The sequence below is a fragment of the Ylistrum balloti genome, unplaced genomic scaffold (assembly GCF_031769215.1).
Source record: "Ylistrum balloti isolate Yb309-2 unplaced genomic scaffold, AGI_CSIRO_Ybal_v1 Utg370892, whole genome shotgun sequence".
NCBI classification, from domain to species: Eukaryota; Metazoa; Mollusca; class Bivalvia; order Pectinida; family Pectinidae; genus Ylistrum; species Ylistrum balloti.
In genome coordinates this window covers 633,263-660,192 of record NW_026782507.1, presented here as the reverse complement: position 1 = coordinate 660,192, position 26,930 = coordinate 633,263, and the positions used below count along the sequence as shown (strand labels likewise).

At 35.6% G+C, this 26,930-nt stretch overlaps 1 protein-coding gene across 2 annotated transcripts; it reads left to right on the top strand.

Annotated features, from left to right (window-relative positions):
* Positions 1 to 1,069: 1,069 nt before the first annotated feature.
* Positions 1,070 to 22,684, top strand: LOC132559321 (zinc finger protein 236-like). 2 transcript variants are annotated; one of them, XM_060223932.1, is made up of 25 exons: positions 1,070 to 1,121; positions 2,669 to 2,761; positions 3,087 to 3,343; positions 3,588 to 3,884; positions 4,207 to 4,343; positions 4,818 to 4,945; positions 5,241 to 5,398; positions 5,895 to 6,020; positions 6,698 to 6,874; positions 7,117 to 7,338; positions 7,752 to 8,010; positions 8,190 to 8,381; positions 8,843 to 8,989; positions 9,381 to 9,630; positions 9,966 to 10,242; positions 10,797 to 10,910; positions 11,653 to 11,771; positions 11,934 to 12,118; positions 12,235 to 12,489; positions 13,139 to 13,308; positions 13,660 to 13,861; positions 14,695 to 15,587; positions 16,588 to 16,887; positions 19,357 to 19,525; positions 19,712 to 22,684. In XM_060223932.1, the coding sequence occupies exons 1-25, from the start codon at positions 1,070 to 1,072 to the stop codon at positions 20,056 to 20,058; spliced, it is 5,526 nt and encodes a 1,841-aa protein (XP_060079915.1). In that variant the 3' UTR covers positions 20,059 to 22,684. The 2 variants fall into 2 exon arrangements, with proteins under 2 accessions (XP_060079915.1, XP_060079916.1); XM_060223933.1 differs by lacking the exon at positions 1,070 to 1,121 and adding an exon at positions 1,411 to 1,439.
* Positions 22,685 to 26,930: the final 4,246 nt, after the last annotated feature.

The following is a 26,930-nucleotide window of genomic DNA, read 5'->3' as shown; positions in this document are numbered from 1 at the left end:
TAGTTATGTCACAGACAGGCAGTTTAGGCCGCGGTATAATACTGCTCAATGTGTCCTAGTAGACTAACGATAAATAATGCAGTATGTGTTACCATCGTTTTCCATAATTCAACATATTCATCCTTAAACGACATTGTGCATAATAGTGTAAACGATACTACTGACAGGTCGTCTAGATCTCCTGGATATAATTAGAATTGTGAAGTTCATAAAGATTTGTACTTTAGAAACATTATCAAAACTTTTACAAATCAGAAAAAAAAAACGAAATGATAAGTCTCCAAGTTTATTTGGTTGCATAAGGTACAGTAGAAATACATAATATATGGCATTGTTACCTTGAAACCGTGCAATTGATTTGACCGTCATAGCCTGATGCAAAACGCACCGGGGTTAACAGGATACACCCGAGGTTATACTAGTGCCAATGCACTGGATATCACATGGACTTTGTGATATATATAAATTTAGTTGTCAAATTATATATGCTGCTAATATTGCATGGTATATGGAAGAAGTTGTGATAATTTTTGGTCCACACCTCTTCTCAGCGATAATAATATTGTTTTGATTAAAGGGAAATAACCGCTGTTATATATCCAGTGATCTATTCGACCTGGACGTACACAATACTAGAGCTAGGTGTCTGGACATGTGTACACGAAAATGAAGCTTTTTCCGTGTCGTTTATTTTATTTCTGGCACAAGTTACAAAAAGCAAGTGAAATGTTCTGTTAATATTAAGAACACGACAACTTCACAGTAACTAGCCCAAACAAAACAAGTCATCAGTGTCAGACCAGAGACTATTACATAACAGCTGACATTTCAAAGATTGTTTTTAATAACTTTAGAACAATTATTCAGATTTCGTTTCTGTTACTGAAAAAATGACACTTGTACAACGTACATTCATGAAGCTTCAAGACTCCGACTTAATTGAAACGATTTTGTTAAAATTGAATTTTGTGGGAACTACCGAGCGTAATATCCGGGTAATTTGCATGTAAGCCTCGGTTTGGATCAAGGAACAGATCACCGCCATTTTGGTTAAAAATTTACCAAAAATATGTCCCTCGAAGGACAACAAGCGGGACAAATACAGATAGAAAATGTCACGGGTAAGTCCATTTTATTAAGTTATGTCATAAGGAATATAAATACTTCTTTATGTATCCACAAAAGTGTTCATAACCAGAATTGAAGCGTGTTAGTTTCTCTGTAGTGCGTCCGCGTCACTAACATACACTGGAGTGTATGCGCAATAATACGCTCGATTTCATTCAGGACTTGAACCTGATGGTGAAAAATGATGGTATTCCTACTCCAGGACGCGTAGAAATATATTTGGGCGATTTTCACAGTCTAGATACTTAGGTCATACACTTCCACGACGGGACCCAAAAATACTTTCGAAGCAAAGCAGTGAATATTAATAGGTGGGAATACATTTTCCTCCATGTGAGGGTCTGTAGATGTTTGTTTTTTTTCACGATGCAGCATTCAAAAATGGATGCAAATGTGTGCATCATTTAAAATGGACATGGGGAGGGGGAATTTGATGGCAGGAGCACGTCTGTTATTATTTGTCTACCGCAGGAATATATCGTTAGGAGGCCTACTGAAAATTGTGCTTACTAATATTACTTAACTCGAAATGGACAGCGATGAAAAAAAGGCTCAACTGAGCAAGTCCGATATATTGTTAAAAATGTGTACTTTCATTTTACATTGGGGCATATACAAAGTTCTAATCCAGAAATTGAGCCCATTTCTCCAAGATTTACCTTTTAGATAGCCTGTCAACTTGATTTTTGTTTTGTTTACTTGTGTAAATTATACACAGGGCGAAATAAAATTGATTGGTTCAACTTTATTTCCTTTTCAGTGTACCATGATGTAGCATCAAATGCAAAGATAGGTTGTTGAATGTTTAAGTTTTCAAAAGAACGCCCAAGTCTGCATACAATTTAATAAAACAAAGATAGGCTGTTGAATGTAAAAGTTTTCAAACAACACCAAGTCTGCATAAAATTGAATAAATCACACTAAGCCTGCTTGAAATGATAAACTCTCAGTAATATTGAGATGTTATCAAATGAAATGTTAATTGCTTGAATATGAAAAACATACAGGATAGATATTTATGCCTGACGTACAAGAAGTTTTCCTTATCCCTAGTAGATATACAGTGCGAACAAAATCCAAGAGGGTTAACATTAATCATGAAATCAACTTTGAATGAACAGTGATTCGGTTTGAACCTGTTTGATCTTATCGCACCTGTTGCTCTTACATAGCTAATGACGTTTGTAGGTTAAAATTAAAAAGAAAATGACACTTTTATATAATTATGTCCACCATATTCCATTTGACTAAACTAACCTTGTCATATGCAATTTTGAATATTGTGGTATTGACCAGATAGATTCCCAAATCTTCAAAATGTGTTGAAGGATATATTCCAAGTTTTATGGAATGCCTGCTCATATTTTCATAATGTATAAATAGGGTTCTTGCATAACACTTGGCTATAGGAAGAGTCACAGAGATGAAAATCCAACCAGTGAAGCAAATAGCAAAACACTGGCCATATTTAAACACCATATGCTAATGATATTCAGTGTTGAAATGTCTCGTCTTATTAACGTTGATGTATATTTTACAGATCAGGATAATATTGTTACCATAAGCTTATGCAGCGCTGCTGATCTAGAAAATGTGGCTGGAAGTCTGGTGGTCACGGACGGTTCAGGGCTCGGTGGGTATATCACAGAATTCAATAATACTATGAACAGAAAACATTCAGCATACTACTAGTCATTTTCATGTGCTTAAAGTAAGTAACAAGAACTTCATTGTTTTAAAATGAAAAAAAAATAGAAAAAATGACAATCAAAAAAGTAACTTAATAATACATTGTTTAGTTATCTGCATAAATTTACCAATTTTATCAAATACATTTGACCACAATCAGTATGTTGGCATAAAAGCATGTCAGTGATCTGTAATGCATTGTCAGTGATTAATGAAATGTTCAGTTGGAGATTTAGGAAATATAATTTTGTACCTGTTTATTAATATAGATTATGCCCAGTATATCACACATGCCACTGTGGCTCAGATGGCCCAGGTGGCAGAGACCGGGGAAATGGTGGCCTTTGTGGAACAGCACATTATTGACCCCCAGCAGGAGAATATTGACCCACAGCAGAATATTGAATCCCAAAATATGGTGGAACATGTGGTGTATGAACAAATCCCTGCACAACACATACTTGCTCTCCCATCTTCTGAACCTCTCCATTCTAAAAAGGACAGTGTCAAACCACCTGTGGGAAAGGTAACTCCGTCACTTTGATGATAACTACAGAATTTACTCTGTTTATTTAGACTCTGAATTCATGTATGGAAACAATTTTATGAAAATTAAAGAATATATGTTTTAGATTTTTAAATGAATCCAAAATGAATTAAAATGTGTGGACAATTAATGCTAGATGCTCAAAATTAAGGTACTAGATATATTATATTGAAATATTGGCTGTCATTGAAGTAATGCATGTGTTGATTTTTTTTATACGCAGGGTCCATTCAAGTGTGATACATGCGAGAAAGTATTCCCGAAGTGGAACCAGTATCAGCGTCATCAAAAACTACATGAGGAAGATAAGCCATTTGCCTGTGCCCATTGTACAGCCTCTTTCAACGTTGAGGACAATCTGATTCTCCATGAGGCTACCCATGTACAGAGTGGTGATCCAACATGTCCAGAGTGTGGCAAGAAGTTCTCGCGTATTGCCAGTCTCAAAGCACATATTATGTTGCACGAAAAAGAGGAAAATCTCATGTGTACCGAGTGTGGTGATGAGTTCAGTGTACAGGTATGTGACCAAGGGATATAAGCAATGTAGATAATCTCAATCAGTTATCACATCTTTTGAAATCATGATTTTATTTCATTCATGAGAATATGAGTAAAACTCGGAAATCTTTTCATTAAAACTTGATTCGAATTAACTCTAATTATTAATTCTTCAACAGAGTTGGGTATGATAAACCATGAGGACATTTCTTTGACAAATCCTTGTCCATTTTTTAAACAATGGAATTTCCAAATCATGACTTTTGAGTGATATTGGCTTCATTTTTCAAAGTTTATTGTAGAATAATTTCTTAAAATGGTGTAGTATATTGATTTTGTAGAGCCAGTTAGACAAACACTTAGCAGAACATCGACAGGAACAAGAGGGAATCAAAACGTATCCGTGTAGACAATGTACCCAGGAATTCAACAAGCCTGCCTTTCTCCGGGAACATATGAAGCAGCACTACAAGATCAAGTGAGTCAGATGTATCAAAATTATTCTCCCATGGCTGTTTCAGAGTTCTAAAAACCTGAGTAAACCCAGATTATAGTCATATAAATTGCTATTTTAGCATCTTCTGTATTGTATATGTAGTATCTTGCTAAGTTTTCAATTTATAATTTGTGATAAGTTTCAAAGATTGCAGTTACAAAGCAAACAAAGCTTTCAGTAGACTCCACTATGAAATCATTGTTTTTAGTGGACTGATCAAATAGTTTTTTTCTGTGGTCCATGTCTATCTTTATTAAACAATCCTTGTTATCGCTGCTGCTCTGAAACAGTCCATGGGATCTTATCTAAACTGTCGGCATATATGGCCCTGGTATCATCATCAACTAACTTCACAATGGGTCGTATTACACTAGTGTTATACACAAAATTATCACATTCACTTAATATCACCCAAATGATATGATTAATTATAATTCCTGGTGTTCTAATTTTTAGGTCATCACTTGCTCATCGAGCCTACAAAAGAAACATTGATCGGTCGACATTCCACTACAAGTGCCAACACTGTGGGAAGACTTTCCAGAAACCCAGTCAGCTGGAACGACATAATCGTATTCACACAGGTAATACTTACCTATCAAATCAGGAATGTTCCACTCAGCTACATATTTAATCGCTTCTATTTCACTGGCATTAATATAGATAGAAAGTCAATCTCTAAAGGTATTCGAATAAGATGAACCGAATTCGAACTGCATCTTATACATCTGTCATGGATACCTTTTCATTTTCAGCCATTTTTGTTCATTGTGGCCTTTTCTGTGTTGATGGACTGTTACAAATATGATAATTGTAGTGAACTATTGTACATCTGTTTGTGTATTACGTGTGTATTCTATCGATGTTTTGGATTTACAGGGGAGCGTCCATATAAGTGCAGTTTATGTAGTAAGGCTTTTAACCAGAAGGGGGCGCTCCGTATCCACATGACCAAGCATACTGGAGATCGACCCCACATGTGTGATTTCTGTCCATCAGCATTTGCTCAGAAAGGAAATCTCCGGGCTCACATCAAGGTAAACTCTTATAGGCATATTATTGTGCAGTAGGATTAGTAGTATAATTTTTTTTTCTCATATCCATAAAAGGAAACAAAATAAATAAAGTACGAATTACTGACTGTCGGAGCAGAAGATGACTTAGGGGAAGAAAGATCTGATTGGTGCTTTCATTGGTTGCATTCAAAACAGTTGATCAGAAAAATGTGAAGAGATAGGGTTGACAGGGTTATTCTTTGTTTTCTAAGCAACCTTAAAAGAAAAAATATACATTAAAGTGTACATGTGAGTCAGGTAGGGCGACGTTTATCTCTTGTTAAATATTGCATCATGAAAATAGATGTGATTAAAGCTTGGAAAAAAATGGTCCATTTTAATTTTTAAATGTATGTGTATTGATTACCTTATGTCAGGTGTACTCTATACAATTTTTTTTATAAATCCTAGCTATAAGGTATACATTGTTTATATTTCAAGAAAGGAAAGATACAATTTGTTGTTTTGAATTATCTAGCGAGTCCATACACTACCACGGGACCAGGAAGACAAGCCAGCATTTCAGTGTGATGAGTGTAGCTGTGTGTTCAAGAAGCTGGGAAGCCTGAATGCTCACATCAGTCGTGCTCATACAGATGGTGGGGTAAGTAAGGTGATAGAGATTCTGGGCAGTCACATCAGTCAGGCTCATTCAGATGGTGGGGTTAGTAAGATGCAAGGGATTGTAGGCAGTCACATCAGTCGTGCTCATACAGATGGTGGAGTAAGTAAGATGATAGAGATTCTGGGCAGTCACATCTGTCAGGCTCATTCAGATGCCTGGTGAAGTACATGTAATTTGAGTGTATAATGTATGATTTACCAAATTCTGTTGACAATACCAAGCAAAAAGCTCAAAGTGCATGGTCATGATCGTTGATCTTACTTGCAGAGGCAGTGATTTTAATTTCTCTTTCAAATGAATTTCTTTAGCTTAGATTCATAAGCATAGTTATTTTTTTATGGTAAAGAATTTCAAACAGATTTTAATGACCAATGAAAAATAGAGTTAGTGGCATTTTGCTTGTTGTATAGATGATGGAGTGTCAGATTTATTCAGGGCAAGATGAAATCAGGAGGCCTACAGTAATTGTGTTTGATTTATTGGTTGCTGGAGTAAACATTAACAATGAATGACTTTGAACCATATTTTACCAGTTCCTGTTCAGTGTCCCAGGTTGAATATACATGCCTCATAGACCTGTTGTAGTGTTCATTCATATTGATTAGGTTCGTAGAAATACCAGAAATTAATTTATTTTAATGGTTTTATTTTCACAGGAACCGCCCACCCAGGTTGAGATAGGTTCAGTGAAAGACAGTTGTCATCGGACAGTGGATGAGAATGTTATTAACCAGTTGTTGGGTCTCTCGGAACAAACCATAGAAACTTCTGCTACAGCCAGTCAACAAACAGTAGAAGGGTCAGTTACAGATGATGACCCAGACAATCCACAGGTTAGTTATAGAAAACACAAGGTAGGGACAGATGATCTGTTGAACTTTCATCAGGTGATAAATGCCATTAGCTGATATATTCAATTTATCTGGTTATGAATTATAGAAATTTCTGTCGGTCACTATCAGTATCTTTGAATATCTTAATGGCAAGAGGTTTATGTATTTATGTTTAATATTTTAATACATATAATTAATGAATTTCGATAGTGTGGCTAATATTTTTATAAAACTACCAACAGAGTTCAGACATCCTCCAACAAGCTTTAGAGAACAGTGGCCTGCCAAGTGGTGCTGAGGTGGCGGTGGAGTCGACAGCTGTAGCCTCACATGTATTATCGGCTGTTCCCCCTGCGTCAATGTCCATAGCCAGTTCTGCCTCGACTCCCATCATACAAACAGTTACCACCATGAATGTTCAGGACACTGCTACAGGCTCGATAAAAAAACACATAATCAGAAAGGTATTTTGTTATAGAGCATTGTAGTCTCTGATAGTGTGCTCAAATCATGTAGGAAATGTTCATTATCGATATGTAGGAGCAGATTTCTGTTTATTGTATAAGACCATCTTAAAGCTGTACACTATAGTTACCTCATTAATATGACACTTTGAACTACTTTAAAGTAAATCAAACCTAATAATATACAAGAAACACATTATATTCAATTCGTTTTCAAGGCAATAAAACTACTTATATCACTCTAGAGAGCAAATAGAATCTGGTTTTGAAATAGTCTGATTACTAATATGTTACAGTAGTCCAACATGCCAGTTATATGACAGACATTTTCTTACATTAAACCTGAAACACAGCCTTTTATTTTGTGTCATTTATGTTGCAAACTCTTAACACTATATAATCTTACCTTACAGATTAATGGTGTGCGATGGCACCAGTGTACCTACTGTACCAAGGAGTTTAAGAAGCCCAGTGACCTTGTACGCCACATCAGAATCCACACTCATGAGAAACCTTATAAGTGCACACAGTGTTTTCGGGCCTTTGCTGTCAAGAGTACACTTACTGCTCATATTAAAACTCACTCAGGTGTTAAAGACTTTAAATGCCATGTTTGTGACAAACTGTTTTCCACTCAGGGCAGTCTCAAAGTCCACCTGCGGATGCATACAGGTATGTTAGGTTTATTTAGTTCTGGAGATTCTTTTTTCAAATGTTTAGAAAGGGAGCCAAAGTAAAGTAAAGATGTATCTTTAAATTCTTATTCTTTCAGTATGTGGAAAGAGTTTTTATTCAGTACAGTGGCTTTTTCATTTCTACAATGTTCTGCAACAAACCTGTCATTTTTACAGGAGCAAAACCTTTTGACTGCCCTCACTGTGACAAGAAGTTCCGTACCACTGCCCATCGGAAAAGTCACATAGCCTCACATTCCAAAGACGATGGCATCAAGCGACCTCGAAGGACGTTTCGACGTACAACCAAGTCGGACCTCTCACTGCCCGATATACCCATGCAGGAACCAATTCTAATAACAGATACAGGTATTACTTTATCTATGTTTTGAGAAAATGTTTTAGTTTGTGCAAAATGTAGCTGTTCAGTTATTGATCCAACTTTTTGAAAATGTTGTCTTTGTATGTTTGAAAGTATCATTGAAATTTTATTACAAACTTACTGATATGATAAAGAAGGAAAGTTTTTTTTTTATGAAAGTTTTATGCAAATAATGTATACTTGTACCAGTTTATTACAACATATAGATAATGAAACCTTAAATCCCACTGATCCTTGAAAATTGATAAAATCCCACTGATCCTTGAAAATTGATAATTTGTTTCAAGTATTTATTTACAGGAAAATATGATATCTAGAAAACAAAATCTGTATTTTATCATTTCATCATGGAAAAAAAATTGTTAATGCTGTTAGTGTAATACTAGTGACACTGTACACTTGATCCAGAATACTATAAACTATATCATGTATTGTTGGTTTCAATCAGGTCTAATTCAGCAGCCTCCCAGGAACAATATCATCACAACATACCTGGGCGAGGCGGGCAGTGTGGATAGACCTTACAAATGTGGTTTCTGTCAGCGAGGCTTCAAAAAGTCTAGTCATCTCAAACAGCATCTTAGGTCTCATACAGGTAATAATTTAAATGATAACATTGAGTAAATATGTCAATTAAGTGTGCATCCTGTTTGTAAAGCTTCCAACAGCCTTTCTGTTGTCATACAGGTTAATATTTACATTTTCATATCAGGTTTTGTTTGCTAATTGACAGATGTTGTCTCTTTACTTTCAAATTTTTATTGGGTCTGTGGTGCTTGCTATGAAATCAGTACATTGTTTCAATTCTGCATTATAATTTTTGAGGATCATGCCACCCACAAATTTGCTTAAAATAAAGTGACATTTCAGGAAAGGTAAAATGTAACCATTTTGTTGGTAAATCAATCCAACATTATGAAAAGGGAAAATATTTGTGTTTCTCTCTTCGTAAAAGCAAAGTATTTTTGATTGCTGTGTTTTTCCAGGTGAGAAGCCATACAAATGTGTGCAGTGTATGAGGTCCTTTGTCTCAACTGGGGTCCTCAAGGCTCACATCCGTACTCACACAGGGGTGAAGGCCTACAAGTGTCCCTTGTGTGACAGTAATTTCACCACAAATGGTAGTCTGAAGCGTCACATGTCTACCCACAGTGAGGTTCGACCATTCATGTGTCCCTACTGCCAAAAAACCTTCAAGACCTCTGTAAACTGTAAAAAACATATGAAAACCCACAGGTAGGTAACACTTCTGTGAAAAATTACCATGTATATCATTCATATTATAATAAAAATACCCATTAAGTTCATATTTTCATTTGCCTATTACAAAATAAGTCCCGTTTTCTTCTGTCTGATGATGGGAATTAAGACCGTTGTAATTTCAGTTGTGTTTAGATAAATATTTCTTCCAGTCTTTAATGAAGCAACCAAACTGAGATATTTTTCAGCAATTAGAAAAATCCTCGTTGTTTGCGATGAATATTTAGTTAGGAAGATATAATCTAGACTCCCATTATAAGTGAGTTGTTTGACAAGCCTTGTAGGTACAATATTACATGTATCTCTTGTAGACATGAACTCGCTATACAGGCCACCATACAGCAGGGAGGTAACTCTGCAGGCACAGATCACCTAGCAGATGATAGCCCAGAAAACACAGACTCAGAAATGATGACTGAAACTCAGACTGCAGAGATGAATCTGAACCACCAGGAACTCACTGCTACATCAATGGCACAGCAGGAAATTGGTCAACAGGCTATCCTCACTCAACCAAACATACCGGACGCCCTTACCACTGCCAGCCTGGACCAGCAGCTGCAGCAGATCGAGACTCTCAACCCTGGGGTAGGATTAAACTTCATGGGCATCTTGCAATTGGTTGTTTGTAGTTTAATAAGGTCACTTGAGACAGTCTTAGGATGACTTATTGCGATCCTCTTTTGTAGTGCTTCGTGCATTGTCAACTTTTAACATTTTCAGCTTCTCATGGAAAACTTCTCAACCAATTTTTCTACAAATTAGGCACCTTCGCAATTTTGAAGATGATGAGAAAAGCTCTTAATGCATTCTAAATAAGTGTCATTGATTAAAAAAGAGAAAATAGCTATGGCATTTGTTGTACAGACCTCATTTCAGTGACCAATTCTTTTGTAAGTTTTACATGAAGAAATAATTTTGCTGTTAGAAAAATAGATTATTAAAACTTGGATTTTTTTTTATAATAAAAAGTCTTTTGATAATAAAAAACGTATTAAGAATTTGATTTTAATTTTAATTGATTAGAATTTTATTGAATTTAAATTCTAGAAAATACTATGTGGTTTACAAGTTACTAAGGTAAGATGTTTTGTGAATAGGTTCACCACCATTGTGTTCGTAAATCTGATGTTTTGTTGTAGATTTTCGGTCAGCAACAGACTTTCAGTCAAAGTTTATTGGGACCTGGTCAACAGAACTTTAATCAACTGAACAACCAACTTAATGCCTACAATCAGTCTCAGTTTGGCCTACAGGTAAGTGCACTATTAGCATACCATCATCAGATGGTGGGCTATTCGAATCGCCCTCCGTCCAAGGTCTGTCTTCGGCCTGTTTGTGAACAGTTTTTGTTACCGCGATTTCTTGAGAAGCATTCGATGGATCTTTCTCAAATTTTATATGTGGGTTCCCCTTGGTCCCAAGTTATGACTGTTTGACTTTGGGTCTGATCAGAGATGCAAAACGACTGACAGGTGGTCATCTTGGATTTTTACATTGAAGTTTGTTATCGTTTTTTCCTGAGAAGCACTTGACGGATCTTTCTCAAATTTCATTTGAAAGTTCCCCTTGATTCCTTGTTATGCCTGTTTGAATTTAGGACTGATCTGAAAAACAAAATAATCAACAGGTGGCAAGCTTTGATTTCCCCCGATAAAAGAGGCAGTTTATTATTTCTATTTCTTGAGAAGAAGTTCTGGATGGATCTCTCAAATTTCAAATTAGGTGCAAAATGGTTGACAGGTGTCCACTTTGGATTTGGCAGTTAATGATTTGCTCTTTCTAATTTGCTTATGCTATTTCTGCAAAGAAATGTTCAAAGTTGTATCAGTAAGAGCAAGGAGAGAAAAGAAAAGAAGGGAAAAGATAAAACTTAAAATAAACAAATAAAGATCAAACAGTGGTGTGCACTAAGATCTTTGATTCCTTTTGTCTGATACATTAACAAGGTGCTTGGTGTGACTTGGAAATGGATGTTTGTGTAAATTGTGATTTCAGACCCAGCAGTTACAGAACAACCTAGACATCAACAATCCTTACACAGGGTACAACCAGTCGGTAACTTCCCTGACATCTACTCTTCCCAGTACCTCCATGCAGAACATTTTGCCCACGAAGTAAGTGATCTTCACATATAGGTTCACTTACAAATTATGCAGAACCAAAGGTTAAGTGAGAACATATTAAATTTACTTATGCATCAAATTTGGAAACTGACCACAAGTTTGATTTATCAGCTACTATTTTGTGTATCATAATAGTTCTCATTGTTCCGATAGTGATGGTCAAATTCCTGAGGCACAAGAAGCTGACCAGTCTGAGCAGGAACAAGCAGTCACTGGTACTGAACAGCAGTACAATCTCCTACCTGTGGACGATGGCAAACGTGTGTATAAATGTGAATTTTGTGACAAGTCCTTCAAGAAATCCAGTCACCTGAAACAGCACATCCGGTCTCACACAGGTTTGTAGAGAACTGACTATGTAATTTATGTATCTTCATTTTTACTTCAACGTTGTTAGAGTATTTGTTAACTTTCATGAATTTTGTTTAAAGTTTGTTTCTCATTTGATACACAGGGGAGAAGCCCTTCAAATGTTTGACCTGTACACGAACGTTCGTGTCTGCTGGAGTCCTGAAGTCCCACCTGAAGACTCATCAGGGAATGAAGGAGTTCTGTTGTCATGTGTGCCAGGCTATGTTCACAACTAACGGATCGCTCACACGTCACATGAACATACATGTAAGCCAGCGTCCATTTAAGTGTCCATGCTGCCAGGAAACATTCCGCACTTCATCTATGTGTAAACGTCACATGCGGCTTCACAGGGAAGGTAAGTAAAAAGCAAGTGAACAGATGTTGTCTACTTATAAGGATACAGAATGTGATGTTTGAACACCGAGATTACTAGATAAAAAAATATTGACATAAAAGTAAGACTGTCCGGCTATACAACCTTTCAATGTAAAAATAACTTTTAATGAAAATCTAATTTGTTAGGAATCTAGATTGAAGAATTTCAATTAGATGGGCAATATGATTGAACATTGAGTTATGAAAAAAATTTGTGATCACTATATAGCTTTTTTTTTTGTCATCACTGTATGACTGGTAATTTAATAAGTTCAAAATTTTTGCAATTTTCTTTTGAAAGGTTGAAATTTATTTCAAAAATTTTTTGGAATCTGACATAAAGGGACATCTAATACACAGGTGTCTAATTACCTCACAGATTAAATTTTTTGCAATTTTATGAATGTATGGTGAAATAGCAAAAATGTCATCTCTGTGAAAATAAGTGGCTCTATGGTACGATGTTATATTTCTGATTATTTCGTAGAAATAGGTGTTTCCATTGGTAAGGTTGGTTGATTGATGTGTATTGTTTAAATTGTGACTGTGTATATATTAAAGATATCTTCTTATCAAATGTAGTATTAAGTTGATAATAGCTTATAACATTTCTTATCTTCCCTTCCTAGGCCATGAAGATGATCATACCATACTGCCTCGAAGGGCCAAATCTGTGGTTCATGTTACGGATGAACAGACACAGGAGTTGTCACGCACTGCAGAAGAGGAGGATCTCTCAGTGTCCCAAAAAATCTTGCTGGAATCGGCAACTGAAAAATCACGAGTCAGTGAGCCGAAGGTAAGTCCCAAAAAATTTTAATAGAATGGGCAACTGGAGAAACAAAAGTCTGTGAGTCGAAGATAAGAAGGTCATTCACAGAAAAAATTCGCTCACTTTGATAAACATTTCATGTCATACATATACCTACTTTGATTTGACTGTAAAACATGTTGGCAGAATAGTTTTGTTTTTTAAATAGATTATCAAAGTGCAAGTCAATACATGTTGTCAATGATTGGATTTATATCTTCTATAGGCTGAAAATTCGGTGAAATGTGGTTTGTGTATACATGTAGATTTTTTTTGAAAGATTTGCTGAGTGCTGAAATAATTTATGTGTATTGTACATTTTAATTTATTTTATCATAGGAAATTCGAGATGAGACACTAGAAAAAGGGCCTAAACATGCTCACCAATGTTCATACTGTCAGAAAAGCTTTAAGAAGCCAAGTGACCTTGTCCGACATGTGAGGATACACACGGGGGAGAAACCCTACTCTTGTGAAATCTGTTCCCGTGGCTTCACAGTCAAATCTACGCTTGACAGTCACATGAAAACTCATAATGCTAGTAAGTGTAGTAACATAAGTTAATGTTTTCAAATAGTCAGACACTTATAGTGGTAATAAATGCGAAAATATTGTCTGTAAATGTCGGGAAGATCACATCAGGAAATAGTCTGTCTGTAAATGTCATGAAAATCACATCAGAAAATAGTCTGTCAGTAAATATCGGGAAAATCACATCAGAAAATAGTCTGTCAGTAAATGATATGAAAATCACATCAAAATGTAGTCTGTCAGTAAATGATATGAAAATCACATCAGAAAATAGTCTGTCAGTAAATGATATGAAAATCACATCAAAATGTAGTCTGTCAGTAAATGATATGAAAATCACATCAAAATGTAGTCTGTCAGTAAATGATATGAAAATCACATCAGAAAATAGTCTGTCAGTAAATATTGGGAAAATCACATCAGAAAATAGTCTGTCAGTAAATGATATGAAAATCACATCAAAATGTAGTCTGTCAGTAAATGATATGAAAATCACATCAAAATGTAGTCTGTCAGTAAATGATATGAAAATCACATCAAAATGTAGTCTGTCAGTAAATGATATGAAAATCACATCAAAATGTAGTCTGTCAGTAAATGATATGAAAATCACATCAAAATGTAGTCTGTCAGTAAATGATATGAAAATCACATCAAAATGTAGTCTGTCAGGAGAATTTCCTTTGATTCTCTTGTGTTGATGTTGTCAGAACAATTGAAGACTGATAAATATCATCAGTTGTATATACTTCAGTAACACATGGTACAGATGTAGAGTATTATTATAGCTGTGTGCTATAGAAGAGAAATTCTTGAAAACAATATCTTAATGTTTAATTTCAGATGACAAAAGGTTCAAATGCCATGTGTGTACTTCCATGTTCTCTACAAAAGGCAGTCTTAAAGTTCACATGCGTTTACACACTGGAGCCAAACCCTTCAAGTGTTCACACTGTGACCAGCGTTTCCGCACCTCAGGTCACCGCAAAAGTCATGTGTTGACTCACAATCCTGACCAACCTAAGAGAAGAAAGACCTTGACTCAGGTTGTTGCCGATGTAGACAATCAACAGCAACAACAGATTAACTTACTCAATGGAACCGATGTCCAAAATATTGTAGTGACTAGTCAACCCAATGTTGGTCAGGTGATCAATATTGACCAATCAATGCTACAGGCCCAAAATGTGTTACCAGTGTCACTGACAGTACAGGACAATATAGGTCAGCTGAATGAGAGTGCACTGGCAGCTAATGTATTACAAGGTCTTGAAGGAATACAGCTACAGTTTACTGGAAATCTAGGACAGGGTATACAGATTACAGGACTTGACCCTAACATCTTCTCCCAGACAGTACAGATTGATACCAGTCTCATACAACAGCTACAGAACCAGGGCAATGTTAATATTACAATCAATCCTAATATTATCACTCAGACTACACTTCAGGCTGCGGACCCAAACCTGGTACAGAACGTACAAAATATCCAGATACAGAATGTACAGCCAGTGACAGTCCAGGAACAGATAAATCCCAACATCATCATACAGCCCATGTCTACCATCACCGTGCCTCACATCGAGAACCAACAGCATCTGGCCAACATACAGGGCATACAGAGTATGCAGAGCCTCCAGGCTGCTGGGCTTGTACAGGGTCAGGTCTCCATGCAGGATGGTGCGCCCAACTCCTTTGTTGTAACAGCTGACGGAACTTTGGCCAATGACCAACAGGTATTAAGGCATTAACTTTCATTAGACCAGTTATTGAAGTCTTAATTGGTTAGATTTTTATGTCATAACTCATAAAAAGCATTATAACATTTAATTCTGTTAATAATGATATTTTAAAGTTTGCATTACCATTTTAATAAAACTGTCCAAAAATTGAAATAAAATACAGGTGACTCATCACTTTTTCACATCAATATTGACGCATGCACAGTAAGGGAAAATCTCAAAATCAAAACAAAGTACCAGGTTAAAATGAGGTCACGAAAGGTCACATGATGAATGTGGCTACATGCGATCAAAACAGTGAATGGTGGTATACACAACAGTGAGTGCTGACCAGTGTGTTTGAAGCTTGTAACCCTTGTCAGTTGTTCCCAAAAAATGCTATGATTTTGCCCAAAATCAAAAGTCAAGAAAAAATAATAATAATAAAAAAAAAACGAAATCTTACAATTAAGTCACTTTAAGCAGAAATTTATAATTGGTTGATTTTTGTGATTGAATACAATATAACAATACTAAGCACCTTTCAAAATGATAAAGGACTTTAGAATGAGCTAGTTTGTTGTCTGGGATAGAGGAATTGTGTCCTATTCTCAAAGTTTTGGAAAATAATGTTTACTTAAAATCCCTGCTGTCGAGGACCTTTCCTTACTACTGGAAAAATAACAAATTTAGACCATGACATTTAAAGGATTTCCTACACAGTTTATATCAGCATTTAGCATGCTTTATGTTGAAAGATTTGAAACTTTTATGATGGTAAATACTATCTAGTGTTCCTAACATATTTAGAGAAAATTTGCACAGATGTTTGTAAGATCGATTGGGTTAGCTATAAAATCAGTGAGAATAACAGATTATAAGTTTCAGGTAAAGGTCATCATGATTTTTGATTAAGCTTGGAAAACTACACTGTATTGTATACAAAAGAACTTCAATATTTGAAGATGAGTAAAGATTATGATGTTTAGATCATATGATTGTTTTGTTTGATCAGATCACAGTCCCACAAGGAGACTTACAAGCACTTCCAGAGGTAGATGACAACAACATTGCTAATGAAGATGGTGAGGATGAATTAGAAGAGGAGGAGGATATGGAGGAGGAGGAAGATGATATTGGGGATGCTGTTGGGATTGTAGGATCAGTAGATGAAGATAATCACAACCTGCCTGATATTGAGGAGGAGGAAGAGGACGAGGGTCTGACACATGGCAGCGAATCAGCTAACATTAGTCTGAGTGATGTTGCTGGTGGAGACAAGTTCCTTGGGACAGGGCGTCAACATATCTGTACAGTAAGTCATGCATATTGGGTAGTCACCTTTACCGTATACAACACAAACACACACTAGATAGTCACCTCTACACTATACAACACACACACACTAGATAGTCACCTCTACACTATACCACACACACACTAGATAGTCACCTGTACTCTGTACCACACACACACTAGATAGTCACCTCTACACTATACCACACACACACTAGATAGTCACCTGTACACTGTACCACACACACACACTACATAGTCACCTGTACACTATACCACACACACACTGGATAGTCACCTGTACACTGTACCACACACACACTACATAGTCACCTCTACACTATACCACACACACACTAGATAGTCACCTCTACACTATACCACACACACACTAGATAGTCACCTCTACACTATACCACACACACTAGATAGTCACCTGTACACTATACCACACACACACACTAGAAAGTCACCTCTACACTATACCACACACACACTAGATAGTCATCTCTACACTATACCACACACACATCGGGTAGTCACCTGTACAATATATGGAGTATGCATCACTACATGGCATTTGTGTTTTACTGTGACACTCTTAATTACCAGATTTGGCACTCTTATTTACTAGACTTAACACTTCCTGACCAGATTTGACACACTTACTGACCAGATTTGACACACTTACTGACCAGATTTGACACACTTACTGACCAGATTTGACACACTTACTGACCAGATTTGACACACTTACTGACCAGATTTGACACACTTACTGACCAGATTTGACACACTTACTGACCAGATTTGACACACTTACTGACCAGATTTGACTCTTACTTACCAGATTTGACACACTTACTTACCAGATTTGACACACTTACTGACCAGATTTGACACACTTACTGACCAGATTTGACACACTTACTGACCAGATTTGACACACTTACTGACCAGATTTGACACACTTACTGACCAGATTTGACACACTTACTGACCAGATTTGACTCTTACTTACCAGATTTGACACACTTACTGACCAGATTTGACACACTTACTGACCAGATTTGACACACTTACTGACCAGATTTGACACACTTACTGACCATATTTGACACACTTACTGACCAGATTTGACACACTTACTGACCAGATTTGACACACTTACTGACCAGATTTGACACACTTACTGACCAGATTTGACACACTTACTGACCAGATTTGACACACTTACTGACCAGATTTGACACACTTACTGACCAGATTTGACACACTTACTGACCAGATTTGACACACTTACTGACCAGATTTGACACACTTACTGACCAGATTTGACACACTTACTGACCAGATTTGACACTTACTGACCAGATTTGACACACTTACTGACCAGATTTGACACACTTACTGACCAGATTTGACACACTTACTGACCAGATTTGACACACTTACTGACCAGATTTGACACACTTACTGACCAGATTTGACACACTTACTGACCAGATTTGACACTTACTTACCAGATTTGACACACTTACTGACCAGATTTGACACACTTACTGACCAGATTTGACACACTTACTGACCAGATTTGACACACTTACTGACCAGATTTGACACACTTACTGACCAGATTTGACACACTTACTGACCAGATTTGACACACTTACTGACCAGATTTGACACACTTACTGACCATATTTGACACACTTACTGACCAGATTTGACACACTTACTGACCAGATTTGACACACTTACTGACCAGATTTGACACACTTACTGACCAGATTTGACACACTTACTGACCAGATTTGACACACTTACTTACCAGATTTGACACACTTACTGACCAGATTTGACACACTTACTGACCAGATTTGACACACTTACTGACCAGATTTGACACACTTACTGACCAGATTTGACACACTTACTGACCAGATTTGACACACTTACTGACCACTTAGATTTGACACACTTACTGACCAGATTTGACACACTTACTGACCAGATTTGACACACTTACTGACCAGATTTGACACACTTACTGACACACTTATTTGACACATTTACTGACCAGATTTGACACACTTACTGACCAGATTTGACACTTACTTACCAGATTTGACACACTTACTGACCAGATTTGACACTTACTTACCAGATTTGACACACTTACTGACCAGATTTGACACACTTACTGACCAGATTTGACACTTACTTACCAGATTTGACACACTTACTGACCAGATTTGACACACTTACTGACCAGATTTGGCACTCTTACTTACCATACTTAACACTTACTTACCAGATTTGGCACACTAATTTACTAGACTAATGCTCTGCTAAGAGAGCTAAACAGAACCTGTCACTAGTCAGATGTAATGAAACAGGTAATATGCTAAAAAGATGACATTTGAATGGTGGGTCACTACATGTAATTCTGTCGTAAATGTGACAGTTATATTTTTTGTATTTTCAGGTTTGTAATAAAAGTTATAAGCGAGCTAGTCACCTGCGAGAACATATGGTAATACATGACCCTTATGCATCGCCAAAACGAAACAAGTTTGCCCCACATCATTGTGATACTTGTGAGAAATCATTCCAGAAACCTAGTCAGCTGGCGAGGCACAAACGCATCCACACAGGTACGTGACAGTGAACCCAACAACATGCATATTGTACTTAGGAGGCATCTCCATGGAAATAATTTCATCTTTTTATGATGTCAAATCAGGAGGCTACAGGAAATTTAAATCCTCGCTTGCATACCCTGAAGGGTCAGATATGTTCATGGAATAAAACCAGTAAAAAAATACTTTTTGTCTTTACAGGTGAGAGACCATTTATATGTGGAATTTGCCACAAAGCTTTTAACCAGAAAAATGCCCTTCAGATCCACTTGAAACGCCACAGCGGAGAGAAACCACACAAGTGTTCCTACTGTGAACTAGCTTTTACTCAGAAGGGCAATCTCAAAACCCATATCAAGCGTGCACATCATATGGACATGGTGCATTCCATGAACTTACCCAAAGCATTAAATTTTGTACCACCGGCTGGTGCTACAGTCAGTGTCAGTACAGATGGTGATGTGAATCAGGACTCCAGCCATGAAGTAGCAACAACACAGGAGGAAGATGGAATCAATTTGGAGGAAGTGGCTGACTTATTCCCTTGAAGAACAAAAAGGATAGGTCAATTGTTATTCTGCTGAAAAAAATGGCTGTTGAAATGGAAACGTCTTTCTTATGTGTAGTTGTAATGTGGAGGTCTTATTTGATGTTCGATTTTTAATGTGATGATGAAGATAATTATGTAACTTTAGAAGGAAAGAAATACAAGATGTAATTTGTTAAGTTCCTCAGATATCAAAATCGTTCATTATAAGAATACAGAGGTTGTATTTGGTGAATTTTAACTGAATTCCATTTAAAACCTTTGGGACCAGATTGAGCAGTTTATAAATTCCCAGATTTAATCCACTAGTCTCTCTACTATAACACATCAATGTAGAAGTTGACTTGTATTTGGTTATTTGCAGCTTTGTTTCGTTAGACAAGTTTTGTTGTACTATAACTACCTGAGAATTCCCAGTTAAGTCAGTATGTGATAATAACATGTGATATTTATGTTGCCATGCAACATAATAATATATTATAAAAATGTTTTAAGTTTCATACCAATATTACAAAGGTAAACTGGAGGTTTGCAATTCTGCCCCACTGTATTCCTCCTTCATCCCAAAATAACCTCTGGGAAAAGTCTAATATTTCATTCGATGAGTTTATAATACAGAATTACATAGAACCATGACATTTTAATAATTAGCCTTGGATATAGTAACTGACTGCAGTTATAGCAAGATAATGATGATTTTGAAAATAATAACCAGTAATTGAAGTGGATCCAAAGATTGTTGACCATTTGGTGAAAATTGTTACAGGCAGGAGGAGGTTATGGATAAACCTTGACATATTCTGCCTCATTTCAATTTGTTCAAATGAAAAAGTTGTGTTTGAAATCCATATATGCCAATCAAAGATTAAAATACTCACAGAAAATTGGAGTATGAATGTTTGTACATTTTATAAATGTACTGGTATTTATTACAACAAACCGCAAAACTTCTGATATTATTGTATTGATATTTAATATGAAAGTCTAAAGGTGTATTTTAAAAGGAATGGGGGGGGTTTCATGATATATGAGTGTTTTTAAGGAATGATATAATTGACATCCCTAGACTGAAAAGGTTTAGAATTCATTTATTTTTAATGGGAAAAATACCTTTTCCTGTTTGTAGGAGGTATAATTTGAAAGGAGGGATCATGGACTTGCATGACAAGCTCAATTTAGTTCTGCATGAGGATTTATGAATATTCTGTGTGTAAATCCCAAAGAATTTTTTGTTCAGGTATTTGAACTATTTGTTGAACATTTTATTTAAACATATCATTATTTTATGACACGGTGCTGTTTTAGAATATCATTGGTCTGGGGACTGGTGTTAATGTGCTGTATGACAATGATGCCCATATTCCTGTTTAAGTTTGAAATGTGATTGGAACATTCCAGCCACTTTTGTATGGAATATTTTAAGAAACTCTAGAGAATGAATGTTTCTGATGTTGACAATGTGTCTAATTTTGTTTATAATCACTACTCCAACCTCTTTGCAAGGTACATCTCAAGCTTTGCTTTGTGGAACAATCATGTGGGATAATCTCATTCTGGAATAAACTGACATTCTCCTCATTTAGATGTAGTACAAGATATCATTACATTGAAATTTTCGTCAGTTAAAAATATTTAAGCTTGGCATCAGATATTGCTTTATGGCAAGAAACAATTAAAGAAAAACTCTACTTTGCAAACTGCTTTAATTTTAATGTATATCCGTCACTGTTTTAACATCTTTTTTCAGTTCTTTCCAAATGTGTTCTATGTGAATTTTAACTTTACATTGAATATCAATATCATTCTGCATCATTGAAGTCACTATCAATGAATCTTTTTGTTAGAGGTGGAGTTGGGTATTGTGTAGGTAAAGAAGGTAGGGAAATTCTACCTTCAGATGTGAAATTTGGGCATAGAAATTTGATAAGTCTTTGTGTCCCAAATTCTACACACTTAGAAAGGTGCAATGAATTGGCCCATTTTCACATGCAATAGGCTATATACTTTTCACAGTATTGTTTTGTGGCCTGGATCTCTTGTTTACTGTGTGTATACATGGTATATGTGCCAAAATAATGCTACAGTAGTAGAAACACAGCCTTCCATATAACCATCATCAATTATGCCCCATTCAACACAACATAGAATACTGTAAAGCTTTCTTTTCTTGTTCAATTTTCTGCAGTTTTATCTAAGAATGTGTAACAAAACAAAAAAGTGATTTTTCTTAGAAGTCATGATAAAGACTGAATTTCTCTATCAATTTAATTTTCCGATTTTCAATTTTCTCCTCTTTTATTTTAACTTTTACACTAGCGAGAAATTGGACTCCTTTTAAAAAACAACAAAAAACTTTCACTGTATTAAAGCGGTGTGGAATCATGCTATTTAATGAATTGCACAGGGCTAGTTGTTTACTTTAGAAGTAGTCTCTTTTTATTTATTTTAATGTGATTGATAACTACAATGCGTTTAAGTCGGAGGAAAAATCTCTGCGGTTTTTTTCTTAATTTTTTCTTAAATAATGTTATTAAAACATTTTAACATTTATGAAACATAAAAGGTTGATGGAGCTTAGAAATCTGTGAAATTTTTCTTGGCTTCTTTTTCTTATACCGATTATTATTATGGTGTTTAAATAAAATGTTAATTATTTATTAAATCAAATATTTTGTTTGTTGTTTTATTGACAAGCATCAGAAGGCTCCAGTAAGTACTGGAGGTTTGACCAGTACAGTTAGTAGAAGGTAGTTGCCATGTAGTTCAGGATGCACCTGCCTGGGAAATATCATGCTCAGCTAGCAAGGAAATGGAAAGTTTGCAAGTTATTTGAAGGATTTGTGAATTTCTCGCACAGACCAGTTACTTAACTTTTGACTCTATCTAATTAAACTTTGTTAATTGGCTGTTCAGCATATAATCAGTTGATTGTGAAATTATTTCCTCTCGTTTTCCCGTCATCTTGGTTGCTACTATGATCAACTGAAGATTTTTGCTTTTGCTCAGCAAACAGTCCGGTGCATTTTGTGGCATGATCTCCATGAGTAGTAGCTGGTGGCTACCTCACTGAACAACATATGGAAGGCCCATCATATGCATTCAGAACATTTTAAGTAAAATATCTTTCCCAAGGACACAACCATGTCAATGCAGATTATTCCATTTCACAACTTACTGAGAAACACCAACTGCCATGGGGATAGAACATCAAACCATGTACTTTGGGTTTTCACCCGAGACCACAAAAGGCAAATGCCCTAGATATTGTGGCTCCTTCAAAGTATTAAAAAAATGACAGAACATGATATAGATTACTGATACTTCTCTTTATTTTTAATGGTAATTCATGGTTACCGGAAAGTTATGGTATTTACGATGAAATGTTAAAAACACAAGAAGGTATATCAGAGTTCCCACTCTTTGAAGTGAATAAAACTTTAACACCTTCACTGAATCTAAACTTAAATATCTGTAGCTTATCAATAAACATATTGCATGTTTTACCATCAAGGAGGGGAAACTTTTAAAAATACCATATCACCATGGTATCTAATTAAACAATACACATCTTTTTTTTTTAATGAGTGGTCCTCTCTAGATCTACATAAATGCAAAATAGGATTTTGCTTTGTGGATTTACAAAATAAATGCCTTAAAGACACGACAAACGATATGTAAATTATTTTGTGTTCTCAAACTGAATATAAATTTGTATATATATATATATATATAATATTATATATTATATACAAATATGTATGTTACCATATACATCCATAAACAATTGTAAGCACTTACATCTATATTGCAAAAATGGTTTCAGTAAAAAGCTATGGGATTTCCTTTAAGACCGTCGTTGCCCATTATTGAATAGGAGTTGACGGAAAATATATATAATTATACAAATTCAATAATATAACAATGAGATATATACATGCTTGATTACAAACTTGATAACCATGTATTGAATATTTACAAATCCAAATTTTCTTTAAGCGAAAATCTGCTAAAATATATTAAAAAAAGTGGCTTAAAAGGACATTAAATTGTAAAAACCTCTAATTTGCCAATTTGTAAGCTTGAGTTTCCTCCCCTTCCATGAAAAATATCACAAACCGTATTTTTCATTCAGGGAGAGAATGTTTAGTCATGAAATCACTAACCTTCTGAGAAATTGCTGATGTGATGAAGGCCCAACAAGTGTGCTCTATCACACACGATATGTAAAACCTGGTTGTGGACTGTCCATCTATTAACAGCCCATTTACAACCTCCAACAGTACATTCTTCTGACAGTGATAAAATAAGTAAATCCTTAACACAGTTGTACTTTCTGTGACCATAGGGAACACTCAAAATATTGCCTAGATTCTTAATCTTTAAAGAAAAGGAATCAAAAATATAAAACAAAGCTCATTAAGCTATTCATAACTTGTGTTGTAAACGATGATCCTTAGTTTCGTAAACATACTTTGTTTACACATTGCAGAATTAACATAGAATAGAGAAATAAAAAATTGAAAAAAAAAAAAAAAAAAATTCCATCTCGAATTTGTAAACCCTGCTGTAATCAGGTGATAGATATAAAAAAAAAAACAACATTCATTCATGACTCATTTCTCTGTCTTCGTAACATACACCCACTAACATAACAATGCAGAGATGGATTTCAGGCAATGAAATTATGCTTAAATATAAAATGTACATGTATTTGATATTGAAAGATAACAGAAACAAACAGGAAATTGTGCTTAAGATTGCAAGCATTAAAATACCATCAGTAAAGGGATTCAGAAATACTATCTTTGGTATTGTTATGGACTAAACATTCTTGGGGGTGGGGGAGGGAGGAGGGGGGGGGGGGGGTCGAGAAATAAACAAAAACAAAACAACTACAATTCTACTTAAGTACTTTTAAAGCATTGTATTAAGCTCAAGGATTTCATATAAAAACATGCTAAATACAAGGGACTCAATGCAGATCTAATCCAGCTGACAAGTAACCTCTTATTCATAAGGTAAATGATAAATATATGGAAACAGAAACTAGTTTTGTAATTTCATACATGTTCTTGTTTTAAAAATTGTTATTGTCATTGTGAGGTGTCATCATAATGAATGATGTGTTCACATCTGCATTGATAGCAATACGGTCATGTTACAACAACCCGAACATCAACATAGCATGAAAATGAATATTTGAACAATTCCTGCTATATAAGAATTACCTGGTTAATCCTTACCTGTATGTTCTGAGAGAATAACAAATTACAATGACAGGATATGAGTAATGTTTCCTGAAACTCCAGGTGATGTAAGTTGTTGTGTACAGAGGAGATTTGTCTATCCCACCTACCACCCACCTATCCATCTGGTCATTTACCCTAACACTGACAATTAAGAGTTAACCTCACACATTTCTTGTGTTGTGTTGTTGGATTGGACTGGATTGAGTAGACCAAACAGATGTTTTGATCAAGCTACTTTTTTCTACTGACACCCCACCTCCAATAATAACCAAAATTTTATATAAATCTATAGTTTGTATCGATATTTAGCTGCTCATGTAAAATCAAAGATATGTGGAAGAAATTCATCTATCTATACAAATATCTTTATAAAAAAACAAGCAGAATGCTCAATGTTCAAAATGAATACTTTGAAAACATGTCTGATAATAAATCGCAAGTTTTTTAAAATGTATTTTTGTGTCGCTTAGTGGCAGTACTTTATCATAGTTACACGCTCCCAAGATACCCTCAGGTTCCTGACAGTTATACTAGTGTAGACAGTTTTAGCACCAATTTCTTTCCACCTCTAGTCTATACAGTAAACAAAAGTACACCTGTCAGGACCCATAACTGCTGAGTTTGATGTGGCCTCCCCTCCCTATGATAGATCCCATCCCCCCACAACTCCAATTCTGAATGATGAGATGCCAATCCTACATAACACCAGGGCAAGCTACCAGGTATTAGCCCTCATCCCTTATGGGAAGTGAAGGGGATTTATCTTGGAGGTGACTGTAGCTTTGAGATGGGACAAGGTCTCCCTGTAACAGAGGCTGAGGAAAGACTGACAGATCTATCATCAAAAACACCTGGATGTCCCACTATTGTCTTGTCTTACATGTCATCAGGATACACACCTCACTACACACGTGTTGGGAGGAGGGGTAAGGGGGGATGTAGCTAGACCAGGGCAGAGAGCTGGTGGTTGATTGATTGTGAAGTTGAGGAGAGCCAAAGGGATATAAATTGTACAGGTATTTATCTTCAGAAGGTGTCAAATTTTCAGAAATGGGTCAAGTGGGAATCACCTGTCGACTTGCTCTCATCTTTTAGTAGTTAACTCAACATTTCCTATGTCAATTAAATATTATCAGTTTTCTAAATAATCAAATTAATTGCTGATTAAGATACTTCATTCTCGAATAGCAATAATGTTGTTTGTATAACACTGTTGTCATGACAACACAGATATATATGATATATCAAAGAATTACGTCAAACATCTGGCAGGAAATCCTATCTAGAGAAATGAAAAAAAGCACCTGATAAGTTATCACAGGAAAAGTCAGTCAGCCATGACAATTTCTTTACTTTATTTTTGTTAGAAGATCAAGATGAATTATGAAGAGTTCGAGGAAAAAAATCTATCAATAATGAAGACTGATGGTGCTCTTTAACTAATTGTCTGCTTGAAGTTAAAGACACAATCAGTAAATTGAACAAGTAGCTCCTGTAAAATCAGCTTAAATCAGAAAATAAATTGTTGTATATTACAAAATAAATTCTGAAAATACAGAAGAAATAAATAAAAACTCATACAAGATAATTGCCATTTAAAAATTCAGCCGAAATTACATCATTC

What these genes read in the sequence shown, in the direction of transcription:
- LOC132559321 (XM_060223932.1), top strand. Translation starts at nt 1,070, where the DNA reads ATGTCCCTCGAAGGACAACAAGCGGGACAAATACAGATAGAAAATGTC. An exon ending in ATGACCCAGACAATCCACAG is followed by an intron (nt 6,875 to 7,116) that starts GTTAGTTATAGA and finishes AACTACCAACAG; the next exon opens with AGTTCAGACATCCTCCAACA. An exon ending in GCATCTTAGGTCTCATACAG is followed by an intron (nt 8,990 to 9,380) that starts GTAATAATTTAA and finishes GTGTTTTTCCAG; the next exon opens with GTGAGAAGCCATACAAATGT.